General features: G+C 39.9%; 1 protein-coding gene across 1 annotated transcript in view; it reads right to left on the reverse strand.

Moving 5' to 3' along the window:
- SVOPL (SVOP like) overlaps nt 1–15795 on the reverse strand; it is a 63576-nt gene that overhangs the window by 30338 nt on the left and 17443 nt on the right. The window contains exons 7-8 of the mRNA XM_042927644.1: nt 15039–15167; nt 4460–4533 (exon numbers count right to left, since the gene is read on the reverse strand). Coding sequence (XP_042783578.1) covers nt 4460–4533; nt 15039–15167 — 203 coding nt within the window. The remainder of the gene's footprint in view (nt 1–4459; nt 4534–15038; nt 15168–15795) is intronic.

Here is a 15795-nt window from a genome sequence, read left to right on the forward strand (position 1 = left end):
ATTGGAAGTCTTAGCCTCAGCAATCAGACAACACAAAGGAATAAAAGGCATCCAAATCAGCCAAGGAGGATGTCAAACTTTTAGTCTTTGCAGACAACATGATGTTCTATATGGAAAACAAAAGATTCCACAATAAAACTGCTAGAACTGATCTATGAATTCAGCAAAGTTGAAGGATATAAAAATCAATGCACAGAAATCAGTTGCATTTCAATGCACCCATAATGTAGAAGAAAGGGAAATCAAGGAATCGATCCCATTTACAATTGCACCAAAACCAATAAAATACTTAGGAACAAACCTAACCAAAGAGGTGAAAAATCTATACACTGAAAACTATAGAAAGCTTATGAAAGAAATTGAAGAAGACACACAAAAAAATGGAAAACATTCCGTGCTCATGGATTAGAAGAACAAATGTTGTTAAAATGCTGATACTACCCAAAGCAATCTACATATTCAATGCAATCCTATCAAAATAACACCATCATCTTTCACAGTACTAGAACAAACAAGTCTAAAATTTGCATGGAACCAGAAAAGATCCCAAATAGCCAAAGCAATCCTGAAAAAGAAAACTGAAACTGGAGGCATCACAATTCCAGACTTTAAGATATATTAGAAAGCTGTAATCATCGGGGCGCCTGGGTGGCTCAGTCGGTTAAGCGGCCGACTTCGGCTCAGGTCATGATCTCGCGGTCTGTGGGTTCGAGCCCCGCGTTGGGCTCTGTGCTGACGGCTCAGAGCCTGGAGCCTGCTTCCGATTCTGTGTCTCCCTCTCTCTGACCCTCCCCCGTTCATACTCTGTCCTCTCTCTGTCTCAAAAATAAATAAACGTTAAAAAAAAAAAAAAAAAAAAGAAAGCTGTAATCATCAAGGCAGTATGGTACTGGAACAAAAACAGACACTCAGACCAATGGAACAGAATAGAGAACCCAGAAATGGACCCACAAACATATGGCCAACTAATCTTTGACAAAGCAGGAAAGAATATCCAACGGAATAAAGACAGTCTCTTCAGCAAATGAGGCTGGGAAAATTGGACAGTGACATGCAGAAGATTGAACATGGACCACTTTCTTACACCACACACAAAAATAAACTCAAAACAGATGAAAGACCTAACTGTAAGACAGGAAGCCATCAATATCCTAGAGGAGAAAGCAGGTTTCAGCCACAGCAATTTTGACCTCAGCCGCAGCAACTTCTTACTCAACATGTCTTCAGAGGCAAGGGAAACAAAAGCAAAAATAAGCTATAGAGACTTCATCAAGATAAAAAGCTCTGTACAGTGAAGGAAACAATCAGTAAAACTAAAAGGCAACCAACAGACTAGGAGAAGATATTTGCAAATGGTATATTAGATAAAGGGTTAGTATCCAAAATCTATAAAGAGCTTATCAAACTCAACACCCAAAACACAAACAATCCAGTGAAGAAATAGGCAAAAGACATCAATAGACATTTTCCAAAGAAGACATCCAGATGGCAAATAGACACATGAAAAAATGCTCAACATCACTCATTATCAGGGAAATAAAATAAAAACCACAATGCGATACCACCTCACACCAGTCAGAATGGCTAAAATTAACAACTCAGGCAGCAAGAGATATTGGCGAAGATGCAGAAAAATAGGAACCCTTTTACACTGCTGGTGGGAATGCAAACTGGTACAGCCACTCTGGAAAACAGTATGGAGGTTCCTCAAAAAATTAAAAATAGAACTACCCTGTGACCCAGGAATTGCACTACTGGGTATTTATCCAAATGATACAGGTGTGCTGTTTCAAAGGGGCACATACACCCTAATGTTTATAGCAGTGCTATCAACAATAGCTAAAGTATGGAAAGAGCCCAAATGTTCATCAACGGATGAATAAAGATGTCATACACACACACACACACACACACACACACACACACACACACTGGAATATTACTCAACAATCGAAAAGAATGAAATCTTGCCATTTGCCATTTGCAACAACATGGATTGAACTAGAGGGTATTGTGCTAAGCGAAATTAGAGAAAAGACACGTATCATATGACTTCACCTATATGTGCAATTTAAGATATAAAACAGATGAACATAAGGAAAGCAAAAATAATACAATGGAGGGGGACAAAACATAAGAGACTCTTAACTATAGAGAACACACTGAGGGTTGCTAGAGGGGTTGGGGGTCGGGGGTGGGCTAAATGGGCAAGGGGCATTAAGGAAGACACTTGTTGGGATGAGCACTGGGTGTTATATGTAGGGGATGAATCACTGGATTCTAGTCCTGAAATCATTATTCCACTAAATGCTAACTAACTTGGATATAAATTTTAAAAATAAATAAATAAATAAAACTCAAGTGATTGGATTGGGCTCACTTGCTTAATTCAGGATACTCTCCCTATTTTAAGGCCCATAACCTTATTTACATCTATGTAGTCCTTTCACATGAGCACCCAAATTAGTGTGTGATTAAATCAATGGAAGCTGGTAATCTTGGGGTTCATCTTTAGAATCCTGCCTATCCCCAAGTGTCTTTAGCAGGCCATGAGAGGAGAACAGAAGGGTTTTGCTTTTGCTTTATGTTTTCTTCCTGTCTTTATTCTGTCTATTCTTTAATTAATATTTTTGTTGAGATATAGAGTTATATAAAAGTTCATGTATCAAAGTCAGGAAAAGGAATAGTATCAGCCTCTCAGAAACTCCCCTTTTGCTCCTCTCAGTTTTACAGAAATTGTTGCAAAAGTCAGCTGTAAAAGACACATATAGGGAAAACCAGGGGAAATCACAAATGTTCTGGGTATTGGCTGATCTTAATCAGATGACTGTTCATCTCTGTCATCGGTTGATTGCAGAATTGGAGTCATCTAAGAAAAGGCCCTCAAGTAATTGAGAGTCTTAAAGTATCTGGGGTTGAAATGTCTTGAAGCCTGGGCTTTCTTGAAAATATGTCAGCACAGGAAAACAGCTGAAGCAATAATGAGTGACTATCAATGACTGTCAGATCTGGGTGACGGGTCAGTTTCAGGTCATCACAGTATCCTGTACTTTTGTGTGCATTTGCAAATTCTCACAATGAAATATCAAAAAACACCCCACAAGTAATTATAATACTCTCCCTTGTTATTCAAGTAGCTTGAGTTCAATTTCCAAATATTAAGAATATTTTAAAACTTAACATCTTAGGAGGTGACATACAAACCTATTAATTATTACATCCGGTAAAAGCAGATAGACAGACAACCACTTTTCTGGATTGAAACACTATAGATTAGTTTTGTCTGCTTTCTCTATTTATATAAATGGAATTGCATAATACGTACCTGTGTGTCTGGCTTCTTTTGCTCGTTATGACATTTGTAAGATTCAGCGATGTTGAATGGAGATAACTAGTTATCTCCTTTCCATTACTGCATAGTTTTCCAGTTTATGAATGTAACACTATTTATCCATTATACTGTTAATGGAATTGTGGGCTGTTTAGAGTTTGGGGCTGTGACAAATAAAATAATGCTATGGACATTCATGTAAAAATATATTGTGGTAAACATATGTATGCATTTCCGCTAGGTGGAAACATATGCGTGGACTTACCGAGCTGTAGGCTGTGCATATTTTCAACTGTGATAAATACCTCTAGACGGTTGCCCAAAGTGGTTTTAACTTGAACTTCAGTCAACAGCGTGTGACTCCACTTTATATTCTTCCTAACACTTGGTGTAGTCAATCTGTTCAATTTTAGCCATTCCAGTGGATATGTAACAGTGTCATTGGTTTTAATTTGCATTTCCCTGGTGACTTTCAGGTTGAGCATATTTTCATATGTTTATTTAATACAATTTTGGTCAAATGCCTATTCAAGTCTCTTGTTGCGATAGAGGGTAACATTTCTCTACTGGGTTGTATATCTTTTTCTTGTCCAGTCTTGTAATTTTTGAGATATTTATAATATGTATATGGATTTATTTGGTACATATTTTAGAAATTTTTTCACCCAGTTGGTGACCTACTTTTCAGATTGTTCATATCTCACGGCACAGAGCTTCTAAGTTAATGTAGTAGCACTTTTTGTATCTTGTTTAGAAAATCTTTCTGGACCCAAGGTTATGGCTACAGAGATGTGAAGTACAAAGAAAACTGCCATAGCCTATTCCATTGAATTTGATTATTGGTGACTCCAAAGGATCCCTTTCCATCATGTGGTGAGGAAAAAACCCAGACTACAAAAGTTTAGAACGTGAGCTCATATGAAAAATAAAACACTGGTCATGGACAATTTCTTTCTCCTTTAAAAAAAAATTGGTTCATTTACTTATTGGTTTGGTGGTGGTGGTGGTGGAAAGATAAGACATTGCTGGAGTCAGCCTGTGGTTTTTCTGTCCAGTGGCACAGAGTGGATTTACTTAAGTCAGCTTTGTGTTTATTGAGAAGTCATTTTGAAATAATTACACTCTTACCATATGACCCAGATCTGTAATGTGGTCCGTAAATATTTAGCATCCAATAGGTCTGCAAATCTTCCTCTTTTTTCCTGGGGTAGTGAAAAGGGACAGGGAGATTAGATTTAGTGGCTTAAGGACTGGCAAAGCTTTCTCTAGCATTTTGGAGAACAGAAAATAAGAACAGCTTGGGAATGTGGTGGAGCGAGAGAACCACTCAACTCCCAGGAGTGCACTCACCAGGCCCACAGATCATTGCTTCTGCACGTTCATCTCAGCCAGTCTTTGCATGCTTTTTTTAAGTTCTTTTTGAACTTCTACAAATGTTTATTTATTTTTGAGAGAGAGAGAGAGCAACAGAGCACAGTGGGGGAGGGGTAGAGAGAGAGGGAGACATAGAATCCAAAGCAGGCTCCACGCTCTGAGCTGTCAGCACAGAGCCTGCTGTGGGGCTCAAACTCATGAATGGTGAGATCGTGACCCAAGCTGAAGTCAGACACTTAGTGAACTGAGCCACCCAGGCACCTCTGCGTGCTTTTTATTATCACTGGCAAGGACCAACCCATTGAATTGAAGACTCTAACCCTTTTTCTCTTCCTCTTCTCACCAGTGCCGGTGAATGGTGGAGCTGAGCATGGAAAATAGGATACATGAAAAGTATAATTGTAAAGCTGATTGGAGATTCTTTTTTTATATGTTTGTTTATTTTGAGAGAGTGGAGAGTGAGCAGGAAAGGGGCAGAGAGAGAGAGAGAGAAAGAGAGAATCCCAAGCAGGCTCCATGCTGCCAGTGCAGAGCCTTACATGGGTCTTGAACTCATGAAACTCTGAGATCATGACCTGAGCAGAAACCAAGAGTCAAACGCTAAACCCGCAGAGCCACTCAGGTACCCCTGGTGGAAGATTCTTTTAAACTTCATAGTGAAATGAAAAATAGCATTATTTTTCATAGCAAGAGAATTGTGTAAGGAAAAACTGGCATACATGTCGAAAAAGGATAGAATGTCTGATTTCTTTTTGTGTCTTTAGGGTGATTCGCAGAAGTCTTATCCATAGTCAGTGCTAATTAAATATTTTGAATAAAAATAAACAAAGATGGGTTATATATGATTGGGCAGTGGTGGATTGTTATTTAAAGCTAGGAGAGTGTTATGCTAAGTGAAATAAGTCTTACAGAGAAAGATACCATATGTTTTCACTCCTATGTGGATCCTGAGAAACTTAACAGAAACCCATGGGGGAGGGGAAGGGAAAGAAAAGTTAGAGAGGGAGGGAGCCAAATCATAAGAGACTCTTAAAAACTGAGAACAAACTGAGGGTTGATGGACGGTGGGAGGGAGGGGAGGGTGGGTGATAGGTATTGAGGAGGGTGACTGTTGGGATGAGCACTGGGTGTTGTATGGAAACCAATTTGACAATAAATTTCATATTAAAAAAAATAAATAAATAAAGCTAGGAATGCTTCAAAGCGTGCTCTGTTGAAAACCAACTATTCTTTTCTCACGAATAGACCTGAAATTACAGGTCCCCTCTGGCGAGACCAGCAGTAAACCAGGCATCCTGGATTTTGTTGTCACAGAAAGTTCCAGTTTGAAGGAGCTTGCTCCAGGGACTTTTTAAAAAAGTAATCTCCATGCCCACCATGGGGTTCCAGCTTACAACCCCTAGATCAAGAGCCAGCCAGGGACACTGCTGTTCCAGTGACTTTTAGGCTCAGCTCCTAGAGGTCACTGTGGAAACAGGGGAGCGACTGACAGTCCTCTTTCATCTGCTTTACATGTTGGGGCTCTGGCTACTTATCATTGGAAAACCTCTGAACTAGTCCTAGCCTTCCATTTTTCCAATACAGAAAATGTGGCCCAGAAAGGGTAAGTGACTTGCCCCGGGTCACAGAGCTGGTGGGCAGCAGAGCCAGCCTGCTATCCAGGTCTTCTAAGTACTAGTCCTGACTCTTGCCCATCTACCTTTCTGACATGCCCCCTTGAGTTTATGTGTGACTATGGTCCCCTCAACTTCCCGAGTGTAACCAGAGATTCAGAATGCTGAGTCTGCAGTGAATCATAATGAATTACAAGTTGCATTCACATAAATTATTTGGCCATGAACCTTTGACTACAAGCCAAATTGGTGGACTCACTCATCTCATCTGTGGTGTGGCTCTTCCTTAGCCAGTGCCCGGAGCTTTTCATCTCCGTGTCTGTGCCGTGAAGCTGCACAGGCTGGTCTGCCCATACCATCTCGTCCAGCCTCCTCCGCATGGCATTCTGACGACAGCTGGCGTGACCAAATCCACTGCACATTCCTGCCTCTGGTCTTGACTCACACCATTCCTCCTCTTTCGTCCCCTGAGGCTGCCTCTCCTTTCAGGGTTTGACTTTTGCCACAGCGATCCCCTCAAGGGGGCTCGACTGCCCTGGCTCCTGGTCACCTCTCTGCTCCAATCCTATACGATGTTGCCTATGCCACTCACCTGGTTCTAACATCTGACTGTTCTGTGGGTGATTCTTTGCTGTGTGAGCCTCATCTCACCAAGCAGAGTGTAAGAGACTTGAAGGCAGGGTCAATGACTTGTAGCTCTGTATCCAGGGGCCTCGCACAAGAGACAATGGCGGAGATGGACCAGAACCTCTGATGGGCATGTGGATGGAAGCTGCACGCTGAAGGCGAGAGAAGGAAAGCAGGAGGAAGAAGAAAAGGAAGAGGGAAAAAGGAGAAGGATGTAAGAGGCAGGGGTGGGGAGGATATGGAATGTGGAGAGAAGATGGAGACCAGAGAGGGGTGGAGGAGGGAGCGTAGTTGTTATGGGAATTGAGTCTCTCCAATTTAGTAATTTAGTACAGTAACAATACTGTGTAATATATTTGACACTTGTTAAGAGAGTAGCTCTTAAATGCTCTTACCACAGAAAAACAAAGGGTAATTACGTGATATGACAGAAGTGTTCACTAACTCTATGGCAGCTAACATTTTGAGATATATAAGCGTACCAAATCAATACACTGTGCACCTTAAGCTTATACAATTACATCTCAATAAAGCTGGGAGAGTAAAAAACAAAAGAATAGGCTCTCCAACCGCCATGCCAGCCCTGGTAAGAACCCACAACTTTTCTCCATATCACTGGTGTCCCTGCTTTGTGTCATTCCCCACCTCTCTGGTGATGCCTTTTGCTCTGTCATATGTCCAGCATCCTTGTATTCTGTCTTTCCTCCTCCTATTCAAGTCTGCGCTTAGCCATGGATCTAAGGATGCAAAGGCTGATTGATAAAGGTCACAGGAAGCCTTAAATGCTGGGATGAGGATTCTGGACTTCACTCATAGTCAGGGACTGTGAGGGGCGGAGGTGGGAGGCACTGAAGGCTCCTGCGCAGCAGGGGTGGTATTGACGTTTAAAGACAATTTGTCTGACAGTGTTGTGCTAGATGAAATCACGGAGCATGGGGCAAGGAGGTAGCTGTGTGAAAGAAAGAGACTAGAGTAAAAGCCACCGTTTTAGAAGAACCAATGGGATTGGCAGCCGATCATTCTTGGTTGTGCAGAGGCTTACAATGAGTCAAAGGAAACCCCACAGCGAGATGAACATTAATGAACACCTGTTTCAGGCCGCAATGTGAAATATGCCAGACACAATATTGTATAATTCCCCTTATATGAAATAGAGAATAGGCAAATTCCTAGAATCAGAAAGCAGAAGTTACCAGAAGTTTGGGGTAGATAGGCGTGAGGAGTTATCACCTCATAGAGTATCTGTTCAGGATGACGACAAAATCCTGAATGTACTTAATGCCACTGAACTTTATGCTTCAAAATGATGACACACACAAATGGAAAAATATTCCATGCTCATGCATCGGGAGAAAAAATATTGTGAAAATGTCCATATTACCAAAAGCAATCTACAGATTTACTACAATCCCTACCAAAATATCGACAACGTTTTTCAAAGAACTAGAACAAATAATACTAAAATTTGTATGGGACCACAAGAAACTCCTGAACAGTCAAACCAAACTTGAAAAGGAGGAACAAAACCAGAGGCATCACAATCCCAGATTTCAAGATGTTCTACAAAGCTATAGTAATCAAAACAGTATGGTGCTGGCACAAAAACAGACACAAAGATCAATGAAACAGAATAGAGAGCCCAGAAATAAACTCACAATTGTATGTTCCAATTAATCTTCAACAAAGGAGGCAAGAGTATGCAATGGGAAAAAGGCAGTCTCTTCAACAAATGCTGCTGGGAAAAATGAACAGCTACATACAAAACAATGAAACTGGACTACTTTCTTACACCATATACAAAAATAAGCTCAAAATGGATTAAAGACCTAACTGTGAGACCTGAAACCATAAAAGTCCTAGAAGAGAGCACAGGCAATAATTTCTCTGACGGTGACATAGCAGCATTTTTCAAGACATGTCTTCTGAGGCAAGGGAAACAAAAGCAAATACAAACTTTGGGACCTCATCAAAATACAAAACATCTGCACAGCGAAGGAAACAATCAACAAAACTAAAAGACAACCTACTGAATGGGAGAAGATATTCACAAATGACATATCCAATAAGGTGTTAGTATCCAAAATACATAAACCATTTATGCAACTCAACACCAAAAAAAAAAAAAAAAAAAAAAAAACAAAACCTAAAAAATCCAATTTAAAAAACAACAGAATACATGAACAGACATTTCTTCAAAGAAGACATCCAGATGGCCAACAGACACAAGAAAAGATGCTCAACATCACTCACCATCAAGGAAATGCAAATCAAAACCACAATGAGATATATCCTCACTATAGTTAATTTTGAGTAACATCAAAAACACGTGTTTCTTGTGAGCCTGGGTGGCTCAGTATGTTAAGTGTCCAACTCTTGGTTTCAGCTCAGGTCATGATCTCACAGTCTTTGGATCAAGCTCTGTATCTTGGGATTCTCTCTCTCTCTCTCTCTCTCTCTCTCTCTCTCTCCCTATCTCTCTGCCCCTTCCCCACTCACAAATGTGCAGGCACTCACTCTCTCTCTCAAAATAAACATTTTTTAAAAACTACAAGAAACAACAAGTGTTGGTGAGAATATGGAGAAAAGCGAACCCTCTCGCACTGTTAGTGGGAATGCAAACTGGTGCAGTCACTATAGAAAACAGTATTAAGATTCCTCAAAAAATTAAAAATAGAATTACCACATGATTCAGCAATCACATCACTAGGTCTTTACGCAAAGAATACCAAAACGCTAATTTGAAAAGATATGTGCACCCTTATGTTTACTGTTGCATTGTTTACAAAAGCCAAATTATAGAAGCAACCCAAGTGTCCATCCATAGATGAATGGATAAGGAAAAGGTGGTGTATAAGTACAGTGGAATAATACTCAGCCATCAAAAAGAGTGAATCTTCCCATTTGCAATGACATGGGTACATCTAGAGGGTATAGAGGAACAAGTCAGAGAAAGACAGTATCACATGACTTCACTCATATGTGGCATTTAAGAAACAAAACAAATGAACAAAGACAAAAAGAGACAAAATAATGGATTCTTAATTATAGAGAACTGATGGTTACCAGAGGGGTGGTTTGTGGGGAGATGGGTGAAATAGGTGAAGGAAATTAAGAGTGCACTTATCATGATGAGAAACGAGCAATGTATAAAATTGTTGAGTCACTATACTGTATATCTAAAAGTAACACAACACTGTACATTAATTATACTAGAATTAAAACTTTTAAAAAGCCTTGCCTGGAAAAAAAAAAAGATTACAGTTGACGCTTGAACAATGTGGATCTGAACCACACAGGCCCACTTAAATGTAGATTTGTTTTTAATAAATACAGAACAGTACTATAAATGTGTGTATAAATGTATGTATAAATGTTTCCTTATGACTTTTTTTTTTTTTTTTTAGAGACAGCAGGGGAGAGAGCAGAGGGAAAAAGAGAATTTCAAGCAGGTTCCATGCTCAGTGCAGAGACTGATGCGGGGCTCGATCCCACAACTCTGGGGATCATGACCTGAGGGGAATTCAAGAGTTGGACACTCAACTAACTGAGCCACCCAGGCACTCCATCTCTTCCTTATGATTTTCTTAATTACATTTTATTTTCTCTAGCTTACTTTATTGAAAGAACACAGTATATAATACATATTACATACAAAATCTATGTTAATCAACTGGTTATGTTATCAGTAAGGCCTCTGGTCAATAACAGGCTATTAGTAAAGTTTTTGAGGAGTCAAAAGTTACCCATAGATTTTTAACTCCACAGTGCCCCTAACCCTTGTGTTGTTCAAGAGCCAACTATGCTCACCTTAGAATCTTGGATTCTTCACTTTTCTTTTCTGAGGTCAGTTTCTTTTTTTTTTTAAAGTTTATTTATTTTTGAAAGAGGGAGAGAGACAGAGTTTGAGCAGGGAGGGGCAGAGAGAGAGACACAGAATCTGAAGAAGGCTCCAGGCTCCAAGCCATCAGCACAGAGCCTGACACAGGGCTGGAACTCACGAGCTGTGAAATCACTACCTGAGCCAAAGTCAGCCACCCAACCAACTGAGCCACTCAGGTCCCCCTTCTGAGGTCAGTTTCTTAATTTGACAAATAAAAGTAATAATATTTGCCTACCTCATAGGGATTTTCTCTAAGTATCAAATAAAAAATGTGTGTGTGTGTGTGTGTGTGTGTGTGTGTGTATGTGTGTGTGTGTGTGTGTAAAGAGAAAAAAGGGTGCCTGTGTGGCTCAGTTGGTTAAGGGTCCAACTCTTGATTTCAGCTCAGGTCATGATCTCAGGGTTGTGAGATCCAGCCCTGCATCAGGCTCTGTGCCCAGCACGGAGCCTGCTTGAGATTCTCTCTCACACTTTCTCTGCCTTACCCTTGCTCATGTGCATGTGCGCTCGCTCGCTCGCTCTCTCTCTCTCTCTCAAAAAAAAATAATAAATAATAAATAAAAATAAAAATAAAGAGAACAAAGAATAGAGATAAAAAACATATGAGAACTTTCCCCTCAGGAAATTCAGTCTTCTGGTAAGAGTCTTTTCTATTTTGTTTTTTGTTTTTTGTTTTTTAATGTTGCTGAGGAATATAAAAAGACTTGAATAGTGGGAACATATACTTTTATCAAAACAAGAATTTTTAATACTATAAAGGTATCAATTCTCTTTACGTATTAACTAATAATTTCAACACCATGCCAATTAAACTTTTAAAAAATGTTTATTTATTTTTGAGAGAATGAGGGACAGAGCGGGAAGAGGGGAGGGGCAAAGAGAGAGAGGGAGACACAGAATCCGAAGCAGGCTCCAGGCTCTGGGCTGTCAGCACAGAGTCTGACACAGGGTTTGAACTCACAAACCGCGGGATCATGACCTGAGCTGAAGTCAGACGTTTAACTGACTGAGCCACCCAGGTGCCCCAACACCATCCCAATTAAACTCTCCTAGATTTTGGAGGGAAATTAGGAGAAGATCTTAATAAAGTGACTTCAAAGCTGTTCTAGAAAAATAGTACTCAGAAAATAATTTCGAAAATTCTGAAGAAGAATTTTGACAAGGGGGACTTACCCTAGTAATACAAAAAAATACTGTTATTAAAAGCATCACATTGGACCAACAATTAATCTCTATCCTCTTCCGAACAACATGAAATGCCCTCTTTATTACATAATAAGTCCCCATATATACTTGAATCTACAAATCTATCATTAGAACACAATAGAGAATTCAAAAATAGATTCAAATATACAAAGGATGAATTATTTGATAAAAATATATGAGTGCAAATGGTTAGCCATTTGGATATGACAAAGCTAGACCTGTACCATGTTTCTCATATTCAGTTAAACCCAGATAGATCCAACATTTAAATAATAAGTATGAAACCAAATTAACCAAATAAGAAGAAGAAGGATACAAGAATGTAGGTGCAAAAATTAAGTCTGAAACCACTGAAAAAGAGAGTAGTAAAAACATTAATAAACCTAAATAGATACCTGCTTAGAAAGTAATGTCTAATTTAGGAAAACTTATAAACAACAGGAAACCAAAACATCAGACAAAAATAATTTGGAAGATGAGACTGGGGCAGATCAGAATTAATATTTTCAAGGTCCTTGTATTGTTCAGATGGCAAATAAAGATACTAAAAAACATAGGTATTGTGGGAGCACATTTTCAATATTTAAGGGCTACCTCTATAATAAAAGGAATAGAATGAATAAATTATAAGCCAGCAGAAGGAAGCACAGTGGGAGAAAATCAAACTGAATCACTCTAGTAAAAGGTAGGAAAGGAGAAAAGGAAATATATGGTCAAGAGGAAATATAAAATAAAATGACAGAAGTCCAAATATGTGAGTAATCACAATAGATGTAACTGAATCAAATTCACTGCTAAAAGACACAGAATACCAGATTGAGTGAAAAAAAAAAAAAAGATCAGCTATATAATTAGAAGAAACAATTTTAAAGCAAAGTAACACAGAAAAGTTAAAAATGAAGTCTGGAAAAAAGATCCATCAGCAAAAATGCTAACCTAAGCTAGTTTCAATACACTAATATGAGCAAAAATAAAATGTAAGGCCCAAAGCGGTATAAAGAAGTGACATCATAATAAAATCTATCCATAAGATTAAGTCAATCATATGCTAGGAAGCACCAAGATATTCTCAAATTACATGAAGTAAACTGTCAGGCTTATAAGGAGAAATGAACAAAGCCATCACGTTATTGGCAAACTGTTAGCTCAGCTAAGCAAAATCTAGCACAAGTGTCAGATATTTATATGGCACAATTAACAACGTATAACAAAATACATACAATGAGAACACACGCTCTTTTGAGGCACATATGGAACATCAATGAAAAGTCACTATGTAGAGAACAAAAGAAAAGTCTCCAAAATTCCAAACAATTGATAACATCTTCTGACCAAAATGCAATTAAATTAGAAACAAAGAACACAAAAGAGTGTTAACAGATAACACACTGGTTAAAGAGAAGTTCATAGCAGTTACGAAATTGAAATAAAAATAAAATTACTCTCTAACAAAACTTGCCAAATGTAGCTAAATGCTTCATTAAAAATCAAAAAGACTGACAACAAATGAGCTAAGTAGTGAACTCAAGAAGCTAGAAAAACATAAAAAGCTAAAGAAGAAAACAAAGAATAGAAATTAATGAGGCCGCCAAAAAAATCAATAAAGAGAATAACAACAACACCAAAAACAAAAAACCCTTGTTCTTTGAAGTTACTATACAAACCTCTAGTAAGAGGACCAAGAAAAAAGAGAGAAGCCACAAATAAACAGTATTAAAATGAAAGAGGGGACATACATAGATTTTTGAAACTCATCAGAGAACACTGGGAACAGTGGGATTTTACATCAATAAATTTGAAAACTTAGATGAGCTGGACAATTTTCTAAAATATATATGTTACCAAAATTGACTCAACCAAAAGTCTTAAACAAAAGTAGACTGTGACCTTTACATAAATTGAATCATACTTTTAAAAACTCCCCATAACACCCCATCATTATCCCCCACCCCTCACCTCAAAAAAAATATTAGGCATAAACTACTTTCGAGGCAAGTTTCACCAAGCACTCCAAGTTGGCTGGACAGGTGAGGGAGGTGCCATTGGTCAAACTTCCCAGACCTTATGATTGGCCTGCCTACGGGTGGGTGGTCAGCACTGGTGTGAGAAATGATTTCAAATTAACCTTGAGAGTCCTGAAAACATTAGACTGTAAATGCCAAACTGTGTTTTAAAAAATCATTTAGGGGTGCCTGGGTGGCTCAGTCAGTTAAGCGTCTGACTTCAGCTCAGGTCATGATCTCACGGTTCGTTGAGTTCGGGCCCTGCGTCAGGCTCTGTGCTGATGGCTCAGAGCCCGGAGCCTGTTTTGGATTCTGTGTCTCCCTCTCTCTCTGACCCTCTCCTGTTCATGCTCTCTCTCTGTCTCAAAAATAAATAAACGTTTAAAAAAATAATAAAAATAAAAAATCATTTTAAAAAGGGGTGCCTGGGTGGCTCAGTTGGTTAAGCATCTGACTCCTGGCAATGGCTCAGGTCACGATCTCACAGTTCATGAGTTCAAGCCCCGCGTCAAGCTCTGTGCTGGCAGTGTGGAGGCTGCTTGGGATTCTCTCTGCCCTCTCTCTCTGCCCCTCTCCTCCTTCTCTATCAAAAATAAATAAACATTTTAAAAAATAAAAAATAAATTAAAAAGCACTACAAATCATTTAATGAGGTTTATAAGTTTGAGACCACTTACTATTTATACCATTTTATATCATTTATAAGGCCAGCACAAGAAAATGAAATTATAAAACAATCTCTCACCGATATAAACAATGATGCCAAATCATGTGACTAGCTCCACAAGGTAGATGTTACTATTCCCATTTCATTGATGAGGAAAACGAAGGCAGGGAACTTTCCAGGGCCACCGGTCTCTGAGTGGAGCTGGATTTAGTCCCAGTCTACTCTGCTCTTTTCTCTTCCCTCCAGGGCAGGGCTCCAGAGTGAAGGTCCCCTCCCCTCCACCCTTCCCCGAGGAGGTGGCTGGTGGGGGAAAGAGACCTCCCGGCTGGGAACTTACCAGGATGGGCTCCACCAGCCTCCCCTCTGGCATGACAGAGCGGTTCATCTTGGCGATGTGCTCCAGTGTGGCCAAGGCAGCCTGAGTGTTCCCAGTGGAGACATTGAAGCGAGCAGACTCAGGAATAAACTGGGTGCAGAAGGAAAGAACATCAGAGTTGCAACTGCTGGGACCCCGGGGGTTCGGCTATTACTGCTGCATACATCATGCCGCCCCAGTTTCCAGATGGAAGATTAGCAAGCACAAAGCCACACCAACAGCAGGCAGGCATCCTGTGCATTCCAAGTGGTTCCAGAACAAATAAGGTCATCTTCTCCTTATTGGAGTTCCATCTTGATGACAGCGGGTCAGTACGGATTTGCAGCAATTCAGCTCAACCTACTTGTTAACACAAGTAAATTCTTACATCTGCTTGGGAAATAACTGCTGCCCCAGGGCCTCCACTTCTCTGTCACCCTAGCCTCTCCCCAGTAGCCCTGCGACCTCCCACATGCAACACCCCACAGCATGACTACAGCAGGGACCTCTAGCACCCATGAGGTGGAAGAATTGCTCCTGACTGGCCAGACCCTCAACCCCACTGATTGTTGAATGTCTTGAACACGACACCCAGAAAACGGTACAGGCCTCTATGGAAGGTGGGACCTTGAAAATCACCTTGGACCACTTCCTGCCCCTCATGCCTCGCAACCAGTCAAGGCCAGCTGGTTCTTCCTGAGAAAAGCACCTCCCGCAGCAGCACCCTGCTCCCCACCTG

This window comes from Panthera leo, chromosome A2, assembly GCF_018350215.1.
Source record: "Panthera leo isolate Ple1 chromosome A2, P.leo_Ple1_pat1.1, whole genome shotgun sequence".
NCBI lineage: Eukaryota > Metazoa > Chordata > Mammalia > Carnivora > Felidae > Panthera > Panthera leo.